General features: G+C 42.1%; 1 protein-coding gene across 3 annotated transcripts in view; it reads right to left on the bottom strand.

Annotated features, from left to right (window-relative positions):
• Positions 1 to 291: 291 nt before the first annotated feature.
• cica (capicua transcriptional repressor a) overlaps positions 292 to 17,697 on the bottom strand; it is a 37,547-nt gene continuing 20,141 nt past the window's right edge. For 2 of the 3 annotated variants that reach the window (XM_023394820.2, XM_023394822.2), the window contains exons 6-22: positions 17,066 to 17,165; positions 16,785 to 16,967; positions 16,295 to 16,421; positions 15,837 to 16,009; positions 14,834 to 14,966; positions 14,371 to 14,453; positions 12,366 to 13,260; positions 11,728 to 11,870; positions 10,037 to 10,197; positions 8,756 to 8,999; positions 7,758 to 8,049; positions 6,399 to 6,583; positions 5,724 to 5,866; positions 4,901 to 5,052; positions 4,408 to 4,542; positions 4,190 to 4,315; positions 292 to 3,337 (exon numbers count right to left, since the gene is read on the bottom strand). In XM_023394820.2, the coding sequence (XP_023250588.1) occupies positions 3,075 to 3,337; positions 4,190 to 4,315; positions 4,408 to 4,542; positions 4,901 to 5,052; positions 5,724 to 5,866; positions 6,399 to 6,583; positions 7,758 to 8,049; positions 8,756 to 8,999; positions 10,037 to 10,197; positions 11,728 to 11,870; positions 12,366 to 13,260; positions 14,371 to 14,453; positions 14,834 to 14,966; positions 15,837 to 16,009; positions 16,295 to 16,421; positions 16,785 to 16,967; positions 17,066 to 17,165 (3,538 nt within the window). In that variant the 3' untranslated portion in view covers positions 292 to 3,074. The remainder of the gene's footprint in view (positions 3,338 to 4,189; positions 4,316 to 4,407; positions 4,543 to 4,900; positions 5,053 to 5,723; positions 5,867 to 6,398; positions 6,584 to 7,757; positions 8,050 to 8,755; positions 9,000 to 10,036; positions 10,198 to 11,727; positions 11,871 to 12,365; positions 13,261 to 14,370; positions 14,454 to 14,833; positions 14,967 to 15,836; positions 16,010 to 16,294; positions 16,422 to 16,784; positions 16,968 to 17,065; positions 17,166 to 17,697) is intronic. The other variant, XM_023394823.2, reaches the window with a different exon arrangement.

Genomic DNA, 17,697 nt, shown 5'->3' with positions numbered 1-17,697 from the left:
CACACACTCTATGTTCCAGGGATTTGGGGCCTTTCCTGGTGGGTCAAGGTTGCTACATCTGTATACCTTGCTCATTAGTATACAGCTGAATTTGTAGTAACAATGTACAATGATTTTGCATTAGCTTGTCTCTTCTGTTAGGATTTTGGAGAAAGCATAGTTAAAATAGAGATTGCAACCATTCAGAAAGAAGTCTCAAAATCATTTGATTGATAAATTTGGTGAAACATTAAAAAAATACAACACAATCAAGACATTCAGGAATGTGAAATAAACTAAATGACATCCGACTTTGTGTTAGATCTTTAATATTTTCAATATTTAGTTTTTTTGTTGTTGTTTAGAAATATTGCACATGGTCAACATGCCTGCTTATGAGATAACACTCACCTCGCTCATCCTAAAATTCCTTCTCCAAAGTAAGGACAGTTTATTTTTAAGCACAATCATACAGTGTACACGCATACATGTGTGTGTATGCACATATGTCTGTGTGGGTGTGTGCACGCGTGCATGTGATTGCACATGCATGCAGATGGACACTTTACAGCCCTAACCCCAAAGAGAAGTGAGTTGATAGTCTTCTATTACCTGTGTGTCATTTATATATATTTATATATTGTATATCCTGAATATATATTTGATATATATCCTGAATCAACTGGGTTTGATAACAGTCAAGATGGCAGACAAAATAGTCATGGTGACTATAAAAATACTGTCTCTAGAGTAGAATATAGAATGTAGAATACAATGAAAAATATACTATCGATAATGTTGCTGTGTGGTGAAAGAACAAGAGGTTGGTTGTGTTAACACGCTACCTGCATGTGCCAAAACATACACACACACCCAAACACAGACCTAAATGCACATATATAGAAATATCGGTATATATATTTTTTTCACACATCCAACTGTATACAGAGAAATAAAAGAGATACCCATAATAATAACTACCCCCACTCTTCACCAAGGAAGCAAAGAGCCAAAAAGTGCTATTCAAAAATTGTCTTTGACTTTTAGTAAGTTATACTCTCTATCTCTTCAACAATAACAATAATTGTGTGATTCTTTTTTGTTTTGTTTTATACCATAGTTAAAGATAGTATCACAACAGCTCATTCCTCTCACTGACTGACTGCACTGGATTTAATATCTATGGCACAGAGCCTTCCCCCAAAACAAAATAACCCACCCATTTCCAAAGAAAAAAAAAAAAAAGTCCTATTGCACCATTTGATGGGAAAGGATAAAGTGTCAAGAAGAGAGGGAAGAGGGGAGGGCTCCAGAGACTGCCCTCCAGGGCTGGTCTAGGATCTGCTTTCCCTGAACTAACCCTAACCAGAACCATCCTGAGCTACATAGCGCTTGACCCGGGACCAGTGCTTAAGGGCACTTTCTAACAACACTTGAGGAGTCGAGGGAGATGGGTGAGGAGAGGGGTAAAGAGGGGAGGAGAGGACTGGGGAGAAATGGGTTGAGAGGAGGGAAAAAGCAGGGAGGACAAGGGGGAGGAAAAGGTGGTTGATAACATACGGAACAAGGTTATTATTTTTTCTACTAAAACAATCTCTAAAAACAATACTTTCCTGATTTAACTTACGGCGGTCCCACACAAGAAGGGCCGCACAAATTGTGCAAACACCTGATTTCAACGTTTTACAAAACGACAAACGCCCCTGCTCCCCCACTTCTGTGTCTGGTGAGAAATTGTGGGAGAGGGGAGTGGGGGAGAACCACCCCAGGTACAATTAAAAGTGGGGGGCCACAGACTGATTTTGTCCCCTTCTTTGTCCAGAGTTTTTTTTTTTTGTTGTTTTTGTTTTGTTGTGATTTTTTTTATGCTGGAGAAGAAACACAATAGAGCCACGAGAGAGAAAAACAGGCCACGGTAAAACTGGTTATTTCCACGGCAACGATAACGAGAGAAAGCAACATCATATCCACTGGGAGATTCAGAGAAGTTTGGTTAAAATTCTACCTTTTCTCTCTGTTGTAAGCTTGTCATGTTGTTGTTTGTCCTTATTCACTATCATCACCTGTCTTCCTATTGTTGCAATATGAATCTTCCATCCAATGAACATCATCCAGTTTCTTCTTCTGCCTTTTCTCTGTGCTCTGCTGGGAGCCGGTCAGTGTCGAACTTAACGTTGATTCTTCAAAGCCTCACAACCAATAGTCTCTTTACATAATCTCTTTATGGTGCCTGTTCACACAGGTTTTCGGGGAGGGGACCCCAACAGATATACAGACATATATAATCAGCTCCCACCAATGAGGACTCAGTCTTTCAAAATGGCAATAACTGAAGGTGCAAAGATTGGTCACACTACATCCCAGCTCCTGCCTTCGTTTTGTTTTTCCAGGAGCAAATAGATTTCATGCTTTCAGTTTCTCTTCTCACTACAATCACTAAAAACTGTGCAGGCCAATGGCTTGGTCAGACCAGGGTTGACTATGTTTGTGTACGAGTGCTCACACTGCACAGATGTGTCCATGCACCGCGTGTGTTTGTGTGTGTATCTGCATGTGTGTGTGTGTGTGTGTGTGTGTGTGTGTGTGTGTGTGTGTGTGGTGTGTGTGTGTGTGTGTGTGTGTGTGGGATCATGTGCATGCTGGAGATTACATATGCACCAGGGTTTGTGTGTGCCAGAGAGATAGAGAGTGTGTACCACAGAGTTTGTGTGTCAAACTACAAACTACTGTACAAATGTGCTGAGATCAGACCTGGGCAGAGTGTGAACTGAAGATACTCTGGATACTTGGGAAAGAAAAGGGAAAACAACACTACAAGAAGCACTTGACTCATCAGAACTTGCATTTGATTTGTCCACATTTGAGGCTTTCTTTTGTCTGATCAGACAAATCAAGCGCACGTTGAGTAGTTTGAATATATTCAAATGTATTTCTTGCCCAGGTCTGGTGGAGATTAGTGCCAGTAGAAGAGATCCTGCTGGAGAAATCCTTAGTACTGGTTCAACACATACAAGAACATTCCGCGGGGATGACACACTCCCCTCTCTCGTCTTCTTCTTCTCCTTGATTTTTTCCGCTTTGTCATCCTCTCCAGCTTATGATCCTTCACTTTTCGGCCCCTCCGGGCTCCGGCCTTTGTCTCCTTGTTGCTCCGCCCCTCCGTCCTCCCGGGCTGATTGATTGAAAGAGGAGCTGTGGGATGGGGCAGGGTTGATTTCAGCTGACCCCCCGGGCTCGAGGGCTCCGGGCGTGGCCGTCTGCATGATCTTCTGCCGGACCTCGCGGATCTTTAGCTGCAGACATACCTTGGTGGGGAACGTGTCTGAGAAGCGAGCCTGGAAGGCAGCAGTCGCCTGAGCTGGAGAGGATGAGAGGAACATAAGGAAGAATGAAAATAGGGAAGAGGAAGAGGAATTAAAACTGTATGATTTCAGGTATTACCACATATCCTGTATGACATTCTTTCAGAGGATAACAAAGCTGCAATAGCTACAGATTGCTTTTTTTGTTAAACATATTTTTGATTCAATGATTAATTTGTTGCTCAGTTTAACAATTACAAAGCCAAAGAATGAATTACAACCGAAATAAAACCCTAAAATAAACTGAGGAGAAAGACAAGGAAGGAAAGGCAACAAAGAACTTATATAATTACACTCTGTTACCCTAACCCACCCAAATTCCCTGCATATTTTGTACAACACTGTGAACTATTACAAAGGTGTAAGAGACTTTGTTTCTTAACCCTCTGGAGTCACAGTTACATAATTTTATTTATCATCTAGAGACAAGCTGAGGAAATTAGTTGAAAGTGCTGATGTGGGACTTTTGCACACGATCACAGTCTAAATAAAAGCCTTTACATGTAAATAGACTGTATTATAGTTTCATTTCTTACATATTTATGCTATATTAGTGTGAACAAATAACAAAACAATAGTTTTTACAACTTTGATCTTTTCTATAATAATATTTTGATTGATTATGACTAAAGATATGAACATTATATTTTACATATCTTGGGTGCCTATAGCGGTTTATAATTTGTCAGATACAATGCACATGTGCTAGAGACAGGAATTAATGCATAAAAAAGGGTTAAAGCAAAATAAATCTTCTCTAAATGTTGGGGCAGCTGTTTTCTTCTAAAGTTTGTCTCAGTTTGTCTAGTTTTTCCTACAACGTCTTGTTCTATCTACAGGTGATTTACCTGATGGAAAGAAACCATGTTCCTGAAACAGCTGCATGACCAGAGCCCGCCGCTGGTCCAGAGTTCTGCGCAGAGACGAGTAGGGGACTCGGTCCAAGTCTCCTAGGAGATCCTCTCCTTCTGTGCCTGGTTGGAAAAAAAAACAGAGCACCATAGCAGTGTGAGTAAACCTTTGTGGAGCTGTTCTGCAGCTGCTGCACCTGATGTACCTGTCTTACCTGCTCTGTCGAAGGTGAAGATGTCTCCCTCACACTTAGCGGCGCTCTTCGGGGTGTTTGGCTCCGAACTGCAGCTGGACAGACGTCGAGTCTTCCTCCTCGGGGAGCTGGGGTCCTCTGCTGTCACCTCCAGCTCTAGACACATGATGTGTGAAGGACAAAGAAAGGGAATAAAGAAGGAAAGGAAAGAAAGAGTGTGAAGAGAAAAAAGGACATGCAGTGAGAAAGGAGGGGAGATTTGAACAGGACAGTGGGGTTATCAGGATTGAGGAGGAAGAGTAAAAGAAGAAAAGGAATCAGAATAGGTCAGGGTTAATAAAACAGTGAATGGAGGTAAAAAAAAAAAGCAGGTAGAAAATGTATAAACAGAATGAAATAAGATATCCAAATAAAAAACAGATTGCTCTATTAAAAATTGAATTTACTTTTATTGCATTTTAGGTATTTCTTTGGATCAAAGTGAGTCATGTTCTCTCTGTGCACTCAATCTCACCGGTGGAGTTGCGCCTCTTCTTGCGGTAGCTCCCCAGGATGGCTCTTGGCGAGGTGGCCAGACTCTGCAGGGTGGGCGAGGGGAGGACCTCCTCCGGATTAAACTCTGGAAGCTCAGCAAAACGCTCCTCGAAGTATGTCTCAGACAAGACCCTGCACGCAGAAAAACACAGCGGTCACATCAGTCCCCTGTTCAGTGATGCGCTGGTTAAAATATCAAGGGAATGCCTCTGAATGTATTCTCATTTCTCATGCCTTCAGGCTGAGCTCTGCCAGGGCTTTCTCTTCTCTGTGGCTTCCCCACCACTCTCCAACCGTCTAAATAAAGAATATAAAGGTTGAGCTCTCCGCCCACTCACATTCAGTAAACAAAGAATTTCCACCATGATTTTTATGAAGTTGGAGATTTGCACACAAACTAAAAATGGAACAAGATCCCACTGTGTGTGAAGGTCCAGGGCTGTATCTCATTGTCAAGCTGCTTCACGCCATAATTAGAGATGATAAACTACTATTGTATGACAAAATGTAAACTGTTAAAATAGAGAGAACATTGTCTTACAGTGACCAGAAGCCACAGGTACATGACAGACTTTCATTTTGCTTTGGCACTGATTCTATAAGAGACATAAATCTGATCACAGAGAGTGGCTCTGGACTTTAATAAAATTCTCAGTTATAGGTACTTTCATACCTTTCCTACCCATTTCATGTCATTTAACAGTTTCTTAAACTGTGAGGTCAAACCCGCCAAGATATGTTTGATTATTTAAATTATGCAGGAGCTAATGTTCCCTCAGCTGAGCTGTTATCGTCCCACTTACTTGTCAAGTGAGTCGGGTGTCTTTTTGAGCGGTGGGGGTCGAAACTTGGTCTTCTTTGAGGAAGAGGGGGGCTCTCTTTCTGCAGGGGGAGGGGGAGGAGGGTCCAAACCTGAGGGGGGTGGAAGAGGGGAACGAGGTCCAGCCTGAGGAGAGAAGGTGAGGGTTGAGACTAATAGGAGAAAACACATGTCTCATATAATGTACTTCTTAACCTGTCCATGACTTTGTGAAGCCGACGTCAGAGCAACAGGACGTTTGTTAACGTTTTTATTTCTGAAGAGCTCTTGGATGATTAGCTAATGTGTGTATCATGATTCTTAACACAGCAAAAAAGACTGGGACCACCTGATGCAAGCAATAAATGTGTGAAACAAGCTTGAAAACACAATCTGGTATATTCCTGTAAAGCCATACGTTTGTAAAATTCACAGATTCTTCCTGACTTTCTTTGAGAAGTTGTGAAATTTCCTGGTTTTTTTTTTCCTGTGCACGATATCACAGACGTTCTATGGCCACAGCCAACTTGGTAAGAACTTCCAGTTTCTCAAAGGTAAAAAAAAGTCTGACCTAAAACTCTTAGAATAGATGTCTAAAGACCCTTAAGCAAAGCTTCAAGAAATGTAGGGTGTGATGAGAGGAACCACTGGAGTGGGGCAGATATCCAGCTTTTCTCACCTCTTTGCAGCCGTCGCCCATGCTGTGGTCCTCTCTGTCTGCCTCTCTGCCTCTCTTCTTCTCACTGCTCTCCCTCATCCCTCTCTCACGCTCTGTGTCGGTTTCATTTCGTTTGTCCCTGCTGTGTCCATCTCGCACATTTTCCTCTTTGATGTAAAGGCCGATGATGTCCTCCTCTTTTTTTACTAGAACGGATAAAGATAATGTCAGACTTTGTTGGAGAAATACTAAAAACCAAACCTTATTTATGTCATTCACTAACCTGGAGAAGGTTACTCATACATTCAGCCCATCACATCTTGACTACTGCAACTCCCTATATACACTTCTCTCCCAAAAATCTCTTTGCTCATTAAAACTCATACAAAATGCTGCAGGTAGAGTCCTAACTGGTGATCATATTACACCATTTTAGCCTCCTTACATTGGCTACCTGTGTGTTTTAGGATTGATTTTAAAATACTTTTAATTAGTTTTAAGGCTCTGTCTGATTTGGCACCTTCTTACATCTCAGAACTGCTCTCCCCTTATGACCAGATGTGCTGCCTGAGATCTTCGGGCAGAACTCTGTTATCTGTCCCAAAGTCTCGCTAAAAACAAAGGTGAGTGCATTTGCTGTTAGAGCCCTCAGGCTTTGGAGTGTCCTGTCTGAGGAGATGAGGCCCCAGTTTAAAACGCTACTCAAATCACACTTGTATAAAGCAGCTTTTAATTCTTGATTTAAATGCTTTTATCTTTGGTTTTTTGCTTTTGGTGCTCATTTTTGGTTTTCTTTTCTTTTCTCTGCTCCATTGGTCTCATTGTTTTAACACACGTATTTGTAATTCTCCGTTACACTTGCTTTGCTAATTTACATGTTGCCTTTCTTCTCTGTGACCTTTTTTGTTATTATTTATGTTTTTATGTTTGTACAGCACTTTGTAACTCTGTTTTGAAATGTGTTATAAATTTGTTATAAAGTTATTATGATTATGATTATTATTTATCTCACTTTAAACGTTCAACACTGCAACTTTCCACTAGCTTTGCAGCATCAGCCTTAATCTTACAGGTTCAGTTTCACTACAAGATGTTAATCTGGAAAACCAGGCTGATTCTGAAACAACAAGTCTCCTTTTTATGCTTCAAGTATAGACAGAAACCAGGAGAGAACTTGTCAATCACCAGTTTAGAAGTTGTATTTATAAAGTGTTCTTTATTGCACCCCATCATCTCTGTAATTAGATGGGATGAGTGTCATGAAACGAAGACTTTTGAGGCTCGACATGAGACTAGATGATTCGTTAGGATAAAAAAAAAAAAACCACAGGAAACTCTGAAATTTAAAAATAAAACCAGGTGAAACCACAGGAAAATTACCTGTTGCAGAATTGATCATACAGTTGGCCAATGACACCCCCTGCCCTCCATCCTCAGTCTGAGCATCCAGCTGACTGTCCCTCTCCCTCTTCACCTCCACCTTCGGCTCCACCTCCGCTCCCACGCTGGGCTGAAGGGTCACTACCGCTGAACCCTGCAGCCCCGTCGCCAGCGGAGAGGAGGGGTTTATGACGTCTTGGGCCGAAGCTCCTACTGCAGGCGGTACGGTCGTCACAGAGACCACGCCGGTAGGCAGCCCAACAGTCGGTGCAGGGTAGATGGCAGTTAGTACCTGATGAAGAGGATTGTAAAGCATGAACATCATTAAACGGTCAAAGCTGTCCTGTGCTTGTTTTGAGGAGCAAGATAAAGAAGGATAAAAGGTGACAACAGCCCTGACAGCAGGGAACATGTCCTGAGATGGTAGGCGCCATGAGAGCATTTAAATTACACTGTTTTATTACACTAAGCAAACAAAACTGTGTGCTGTAAATCAACCCGGCAGGTTTATGACTTGGTAGACAATATGTAAAATGCAGCACAGAGGCCAGGAAAGGGTGCCGATGTTCTCATTTATTTGTTTACAGTAATTTCCCTAACGTCTCAGGACTAATGTAGTGATGACTTATTGATACCAGATTGATACGTTTAACACCTTTAATCCCTCTGCCTCCAGGGCTGTGTCTGCTCCTGCCTTTCCCGAGCAAATACAATTGCTTTTTTAGTGTGCAGATTTTATTGCAACAGACTTTTGAGGAGGTTTAATTAATTCATACACCACTGGCAAAAAACAGACAGTTTATGAAATCAGGTATCATTACATCTGCAGTATGTGTATTGAAAAGAAAAACTCATCCAAAACTGAAAACTAATGTTGATTAAATTTCTTAAACATCATTCATTTCTTTTGATTTCAGTTTTCTAATTTCCTTACTGACCACACACACACACACATACACTGCAGTTTTAACACTGTACAGCCCTTTGTTCCTCTTTACCTGACGACCAGCAGTCGCCGCGGCCTGGCCAGGGGGAGTCTGTGATTGACAGCTCAGGGGCGGGGCTGGAGCCAGCAGAGGCGATTGACCGACAATTGGCTGTACCAGGGTTTGCCCGCCCGGAGCGATGGCGGTGAATCCCAGAGTGGCCAGAGATGATGGGAGATACGCTGGGCCTGGAGCGGGTGTGGCCTGTTGGGGCGTCGCTGTGGTAACTCCTGGACCAGACTGGACATAAGTGATCCTGCAGAAGAGAAGAAAAGAAATATCGTTTATATTAGACATAAAAAAATAAGGATCCAAGCAGCTTGCAAAGTTTTACACAGCAAAACAGATACAACACAAATACAAAAAGATTGCTCCCATCATATTTAAAAAAGATGAACTACAGATGCTTGCCAAATGCATTTGTCTTTTTAGTTGTGTATTTTGTATTTGTGTATTGTGACTTGCAATTTTTTTTTGTTTTATCTTACCTAGGGACTACAGATGTAAATTAGCATTTTTGCTACAATCCAACATGTTTACATTAGGTATTTTGTGCTGATGTTCATTAACATGCACTGTCCCTATCAAGTAAACAAATAAAAAAACAACAAATAAATAAATATACAAAGTTTAAAAAAAAAACTAGGGCAGTAACCACTGATTATTTTCTTTATCGATTATTCTGCCAATAACTTTCTTGTTAAATCGATGTTAATAGTGTTATAAAATAACACCATCACAATCCTCTACAGCTAAGCTGACTTTAGATTGCTTGTTTGGTCTGATTAACAGTGCAAAAGATATTTGGTAAGAATAATAACACTTAATAACTTTTTTTTTGCATTTTTGCTTAAACATACAATTTTAGAAAGTGTTATCATGTAAATATGTAATAAACAAATACATGATGCAACTCAGCACTTAAAGAAAACCACCTAATTTTCACTTTTAATGTGTCCAATCAACACTATATTTTCTTTAATATTTTCTTTTATCGCTTTCTAAAGTTGGGAAACTTGAAAAAAAAAAAAAACATTTCAAGTTTTTACAGTAAGTATCATAGTTCACATCCCTCCAGCTGAGGATACTGTATCAAAGTGTGCCCTGAGTGTTGAATTTCTTTATGTACACTTACAGCACATCAAGTACAGTTAAGCTAATGACCTGGCTCAAATCGAAATCTGACGCTGTTGAACAGAGGAGCCTCTCTGACCAGCTGCAGCAGCGTCTGAGGAAAATAATAAGTGGGTATATATGTTTCTATGTTGCTGTGCTTAGGCCTGTGCTAGTGACCTGGTGGGTGGGGAGGTCAGAAGAACAGTCTGCGGGGGCGCAGCACCAGGAGCCATCACCGTTGCCATGGAAACAGGAAAGGGGCTCCCAGGATGTACTGTTGCTGCACCGCTAGGGTGAACGTTGGTCTGGACCACAGGCATGGGAGCGATCTGGATGATCTGTTGAGAGGAAAACACATAAAGAAAAGGATTCTTCTCAGCTTTTTCAGAGAGCACATTTCATCATTTATTTGTTATGTATCCAGAGAGACAAACTAAATATCAGACGTGGTTTTATGCTCCTCAGAACAATTCTAGCACTTTGTTAAAGCAAGTGGTGCCTTCAGAATAAAACTCCACACAGCAGTTGCCATGGGCACCTGGTTATGTTTTAAAATGGTGGAGCCAACTTGGAAAAATACATAATTGGCAGGGGGGATGGGGTCCACCTTTAGAAAAACATATTTCCTGCTCTTCTACACCACCTAACCTAAAATAACCACCTGCACTAGTTTAGATTAGTTGGACTGAGGTTCTATGAACACCAAGGATGTGAGTATTATAAGAATTTCATATTTGAAGTTATATTTATAAAAACATTATGTAGGCTAAAACGGCTGTCTTCATGGTCAAACAAAGACAAACGGTTTCTATAAATGAAACATGGATAATTAAACCTGGTTAGACATGTTAAATCTTCAAACAAATGCATCAAAGTACAAACAATCTGGATGAATGAAACGGCCTCACAACAACTAGCTAATCCCACCAGTTTATTTTACACACAGGTTCTAGTGTGAGCTGTTCTCATAACCTCACTAGCTGGTGTAGTTGTTATGTTATACAGGAATGTATAATCATAACTTAAACCTACATTGTCTCAAATCAAGAGCTTTTTTCATGCACAACTCAGAAGGCGACTTTTGCCCCTCAAGAGGGTCATTTCAGTCAAGGACTAGACCTGACTGGGAAACCACCCCTGAGAGCTAAATGAAAGGAGTGATCATTACATGACGTGATATATTTCATATTTAAAAACAAAGTCTGAAACTAAAACTGAAACTAAGACAAAGTAAAGTACAGTTTAAAGACGCTCCATCTGTTTGTTCATTCAGACTCCAATAGATCCAAAAATGGGTGATTTTTTTATTATTATTTAACCTGCTTCAATATGAACACATGAACGTGGGGACTGTATGATGATAAGTTCATTGTTAAAATAAGAAGCCCACTTAATTGAATAATGGGGATGCACTTGCTCCACTGCTCAGACACCTATGGCAGTTGTAACAAATAATTATCATCATTAATTTATTTATTTTGGACACTTTTAACTCTTTATTACAGTCCAAAACCCAAAAGTATAAAATCTACAGTCAGATCCTGATGTTTGAGAAGGTTGACATTTATTTTTTAAATAAATGACTTAATCACTCAATTTTCAATAAATTTTCTGTCCCATTAATTAGATTATTTTTTTCAGCTCTACACAGTTTCCGTCAGTGTTTTAAGGTAGTTTTCTAAACTCAAAGAGTGAGACCACTACTTTATTGTTTCCTACTTTGTTCATTTCTACAAGAGCATGTGACATCTTCATCTAGTGTTAAAGCTGCTAATGATGTCGTGTACACTTCTTTCTTATCACCTGTCAGCGACTGTTATCCTTGACACCGTCTACACTTGTTCTAGTTTTCTTGTTAACATCCGTACCTTGTTTCCTGTTGCAGGTCCGTTCTGCACAGGAAGAGGCGGAGCCACCAGGGAAATGGAAGGATGAGGAGGAGTAGACCCTGTTCTCACTGTTGCCATGGGAACCAACATCTTGCTCTGCAAGACCGGCGACTGGGTTTGGACTAATGAGTGAGAAGGAGAGAGAGAGAGAGAATTAAATCACTCAGCGTGAGGAACAGATGAATCGAGCCATAAGAGGAGAGGTGAAGACAGCAAAGGAGCGACGGGTGGGTGGAGACACACTGAGACGCAGAGGACATTTCAGCTGCTGATAGTGAAGTGAAATTCCTCACGGATGACAAGGTGGAACAATGTTCTGTTGCTTCTGACTCTTGTGAATACAGAGCAATTGAGGGATGGGTGGGTGGCAGGCGCTCATATTCATGTCACTAGCGTTTCTGCTGTCAATCATTTATTTCTCGTTTATGTAAGCCAATCAAATCTATTTTCAGTGCTTCCTGTGAAGATGATTAACAAGAAACAAGTGAAGGGAACTACGGCAAAAAGAAAAATGAAACAGAATTTTTTCAGTTTTCAGTGGACCAGTGAAAACACTAAGAATCTACGAAAATCTGACTTGTTCTGCTTTGTCAGCCAATCATTGTTCTCTGTCTCACCTCTGGTCCCGGGGCTGACTCTGATTCCCGCCCCCGAGTGTACGCCATTGGCCAGGGCGGCATTGGCGGGCAGGGAGAGGATTTGCTGGTGGGTGAGTTGAGGGGAGGAGGGGTTCTCGGTGGGCAGGATGTACTGGACCTGCGTTAGCGGCTTGGAGCCGGAGGGAGGTGTGAGAGAGGAGATGGCGGCAGTGGGGTGGAGCTGGGGCTGGAGGACGGGGAGGGGGGCCTGTGTGTGCGGCTGTGGGGGTTGCGGGGTGAGGAGCTGCACTGGTTGGGCAGCAGGATAGGACCCTCCCAGAACTAGGCTAGTGACCAGGCTGCTGCCCCCCACCGGGGTTACACTCACTGGACCAGGAGAGGAGGATGAGGACAGGTACCCACCCCCTGCGGTGATTGGCAGCTGCTGAGATCCGCCTCCTCCAATCAGGAGCGTGGCTTTCTTGTCCTGGGGGTGTGAGCTGAGGGTGACGGCTCCTTCCACTGGCTTGCTGGCGATGGGGATGGGTGTGCTGGCGATGGGTCGTACCACGTTGGTCACCATAGTGGGAGCCATGCGGACGCCGCCGAGGACCTGGGTCAGACCCTGCTGGGCCAGAGTGAGGGGAACCTGGGAGCTGGATGTTGAGCCTGTGATGGACAGAGAGGAGACACCCTGCCCACCTCCACCACCTCCTTCTCCTCCACCTGCTGCTGTCTCTTCTCTCTTGGGTCCTCCCTCACTGCCCTCCTCTCCTCCGTCTGTGCCTCTCTTTCTCTTTCTTTCAGACCCATCTTCAGCACCTCCGCCTCCTCCTTCTCCTGCTCCATTCCCTTTAGATGAGGTGGAGTCAGACGGAGGGATGGAGGGAGAGGAGGAGGGGAGAGAGGAGCGGGCCACTGGCTGGAAGCCATGCTGGAGGGAAGAGAGAGATGAAGAGGGGGAGAGATCAAAGCCAGGAAAGTTACTATGTAAAGTTCTTCTCTTTCTCAACTTAAAGTAACTTTAATTCTTGATGATCTGATGCCTCACATACTGAGAGCTGCAGGAGTGCGTCCTAAAACCTGGAAATTACTTAGCATTTTAACACTTCCAGTTCCCTTGTCCCCAATTCAATGGATTTTCTGAGTTTTCGGTTAGACTGAAATAATTTCTGTGGTTAACACAAGCTCAAAATATTTTCATTTTTATTCTACAACTTAAAATACGTCAGTTAATACCCAACCTGTGGTTTCTTGAAGCTTTTATGCGAGTGAAAGGCAGATTAGTAAAAAGTGTCTAAATGAGACTGCAGAGTTTGTCGGGGATGTTAAACGTCATCACGTGGAACATGAAAGGAAAGGAAAGGCTTTTGTAGAAGAAGAAACTACAAGTTGGAGGTTTAGTGGTGCTGTCGCTGAAGTCGTGACTGTGGTGTAGTAGATTTGTAGCCTAACATAAGCCGTTGCATTCAGGCTTCAAAAAGTTTATTTGTGAAGAAGATTATCCTGCTGAACAAAATGTATCAGTATCATAAACTTGTGTTTGTCACAGAGTTTATTTCTTGAATTTCCTCTACGTGGAATCAATAAAGGTACATCTTATCTTATCTTATCTTATCTTATCTGCAATAATCCAAAAGCCAATGGAAAAATCTCATTGGCTATTTGTCAAAGAAACCAGGGTGATGCTATCATCTGGGTTGGACTACAAAAATATGTAATCCCTGCAGCTGTCTATGGAACCACACTGATGAGACAAAAATTGACTAAACTAAAAACTAAGCAATAAGTCTTAGCTATCACTATTATTTATTAATATCTTTATTATCTGTCTGATGAAGAATATTCAGTTTTATTATCATTATCTACAGCATGGAAAAGAACAGATACTGAATTGCATCCTTTCCATTAACATTTCCTTTATTCATAAGCAGCACAGTTTAGGGGGAAGGGAGTGGTTGCCCATGAAAATCCATCTTAAATTTTGTATTTAGACCATATCAACAAATTATTAATTAATTTATTTGATAATCAATGCGCCTACCTGTCCATCCGGTTCGTCCTCATCACTGTCCGTCACTCTCTCTTTACACTTGAGGTCGATGGAACCCTCTGGACATGAATCTTCTGACGGGACAAAGATATCAGAAGAATATTCTTACACATTTTAAGCAAAGTGGAGTAAATACACTTCTAACTGCCTCCTATAAGGGATTTAATTTGCACAGTGATGATTTCTGAACAAAAATTAGCCATCACATAACCAATTATGTTCTATTGTTGCATGTGCTACTCGCAATTAGTAGTCTGGGGCTGGGGCTCTCCAGATGACACAGCAACTTTTTTTCTTTTTTTTTTTAGCTTTCAGGCGTTTCGCTGACACCATCATTCTTACTAAGTTGAGTGTGGTTTTCAAAGACACACTGACCGTTTGCGGAACTGAAACTATCACTCTGCGGTTATGAAACACGGTCTCTCTAAACCTTTCTGCTGATTATCCAACTCACCCATGACATCATCGTCCCCCTCTTCCTCACAGATGACCATACGCTCTTCATCACTGGTCATGTCCTCGCTGGCCCCGCCCTGGTACAGGGACTGAGGCGGGGGCCGGCTACGAAACAAACTCGCCCCCTCCTCCTAAAGAGAGAGATAGCATAGGAAATCTTTAGTCTCATTACAATTATAGAGATTCTGAAAAATACATTCATGTAGCTGATGCAGAGAAAATATTTTCTTCAAAGTACTGATTATTAACTCAGAACTAAAAAGAAAAACCTGGAGTACTTAAGAAAAACACATCAGACAGAGGTAATATAGCCATTATCAAAGCATGCATACATATACGTTTTTGCCGCCAGCATGAAATGCCTTCAAACAAAAGAGCTCACATACAGGCAGACTCCTTTGTGATTAGGAGCGAAGCAGCAAACACCACAGTTTCATACCTTCAAAGGCACTAAAAAAGTAGCGAGTGAAACCTTTGAAGTTGGAGGCTGAGCTCCCCCAGAGGTTTCAGTGGGTTTTCAACAGCAACAACTCGAGCCCTCACACAAAGATCCAAGCGAGTCCATTTGAACTGTTTTTGAACAGCTTGCTTTCAGTTGTAGAGCTCAAACCAATAATGCTCTGTAGTGTGAAGGACTCACGTCTGCTACAGAATACACACTCGCATCGACACACATGTTGGTATGTAGGCGTTCGTATACACATGAGCATTGGCCCTGTTTTTTTTTTAAGTATTACTTCAGTCTGTTTCTTTTATCGTCTGTATTTTTGTTTGTTTTACTTTTTTCTTTGTTTCACTTTGCTGTAAGAAACCTGTTAAAATACTGAAATCTTTAACTGTGAGGTCACAGTGATCCTGATCTATTAAATTGATTCATATGGCTGTTTTTCTTAAGTAAGTAACCAGTTTGTGGAGCTAGTGATCTGGAACAGTTTGCTTCACAGTCTTTAATCTCCTGAGTCTGTTTGCTGCCTTTGAGCTACAGATTAACAACCTCATACCTTCTCCAGGTCTCTCTCTCTCTCCCTCTGCTCCAGAGTGTGCACGGCACTCTGGGAAAAGGCTCTGGGGCGGGGTTGCTGCCCTATAAACAGCCCCCCTCGACGCTCCGATCCCCCTGGCCAGCCCGAACCTCCTCCCTTCTCTTCCACCGTCTGGGACTCTGACAGAGGATCTGCAGAGGAGAGGGGATGAAAATAACACAATCTATCGTGTTGGAGTGGATCAGTAAAACTTAGACTCATAAAGTCCTCACCAACACTTGTTAATAATGTGTGTAAATGCATCAGCAAAATGGCTGCCACATGTAATAAAATTAGAGTAATATCTTTATGATTATGCTAAAATTATTTCGGGTCATCGCAGGACCCGAAATAATTTACTGATCTAGTTTATTCTCCTAAAAGGCATTTTGTACATTGGCTTGGAAATGCTAATCGATGCTAATCAACACACACACCTATGCTCTCTGACATGCTCCTCTCTCGCGCCTCCTTTGGCGTCCCGCGGCCCTCTGACAGCGACTTTCTGCGGTCCTTGTTGCACCACTTCCAGTCCGGATGGGCTCTGAAGTGGGCCTCCTTCACCTGGAGGAGGAGGAGGAGGAGACAAAATCCTTTTCTAGTTTCTGTTTCTGTTTGAGTTTCTGTAGCTCCACGCTGCCTTTCACTGCTCATTAAAACTACACAGTTTTTATTTTAATCTCCTATCTCCAGACACCCTGCAACTGCTGTTACTTAGTCTGTTAAATGCATAAGATCCTGTGCAACAAAAGGTCTGCAAATGAAAGGAGCTTTTATACTCTGGCTGAAGAATATTCACTCTACATTTCTTCACATGATATTGGAGCCTTCACAGATATTTCCATGACCCAGTTTAACCCTGACAATCCAATAACAAATTGTAGAAATTAAAGAAAATAAGAACCAGTTAAAGAATTGTGTCTCAACCTGGAAGGCCAGATCGTGGTACTGCTGCTTCTCATTGGGCCCCAGGGCGTACCACCACTCCCCCAGGATCTTGCTGACTGTCCGGTTGTCCTGGTTGGGATGTCGCTGGTGCACCAGGGCCCGGTGGCGTTTACTGAAGATCATGAATGCGTTCATTGGACGGCGGATGTGGTCCTTCTCCCTCTGGTTGGGGTTTGGAAGACATTCATGGTAAGCTGTTAATAACAACCTTCCTCTGTACCTCTGACCTTATTAACCACTTGTCTGCATGGTGGACTAACCTTCCTGTCTCCGTCCTTGGGCAGGGCGCTGAGGGACTGTGTGCGTCTCTTCATGGGGCCAGTGGAGGGCGCTGGATCGTTGGCCACACCTGGGGAGAACCTGGATTCACACAGAGAGGAAAAGTGAAACAGTGAATCCATGAGAGATGGGAAAAGAGTGGACATTCCTTTCTCTGATAAACTTTCAGGAAAGCAACAAAGCTCAGACTTAGACAGGAATTCAAGACACAGTAGTCCTCATTTATTAAGATCCTGAGTGTGGGGTCTACTCTTGATTTGACCTAACTATGTTTTTCTGATGTTTTTAAAGTAGTTCACACCTGTATGTGACCTGTATGACATGTTTTACTGTATGAACCCCCCCAAAAAAATCTGCAATTTTAGTTGACCTGCAGACAGCGCTGAGATCACATATCAATCAAACAGAACTATGCTTTTCCTTACTTCCTTTTCACTTCCTTTTATTTACAGAGTACATTAAAAAAATAGAATTACCACCTTACAGACATACGCCTCCACCAACCAGTCAAGTTGCAGGAAATATGGTGACAATGTCTCCCTCTGTTCCTGAGTTATATGTTGAATAGAATAATGGCCAGAAATGTGTTTATTTTGTGTTTATGATGTCACAG

Source organism: Seriola lalandi, unplaced genomic scaffold (genome assembly GCF_002814215.2).
Source record: "Seriola lalandi dorsalis isolate HSWRI2012SDOR001 ecotype SW California unplaced genomic scaffold, Sedor1 jcf7180002054954, whole genome shotgun sequence".
In the NCBI taxonomy this organism is placed as follows: Eukaryota; Metazoa; Chordata; class Actinopteri; order Carangiformes; family Carangidae; genus Seriola; species Seriola lalandi.
This window is presented reverse-complemented; position numbering and strand designations above follow the sequence as displayed.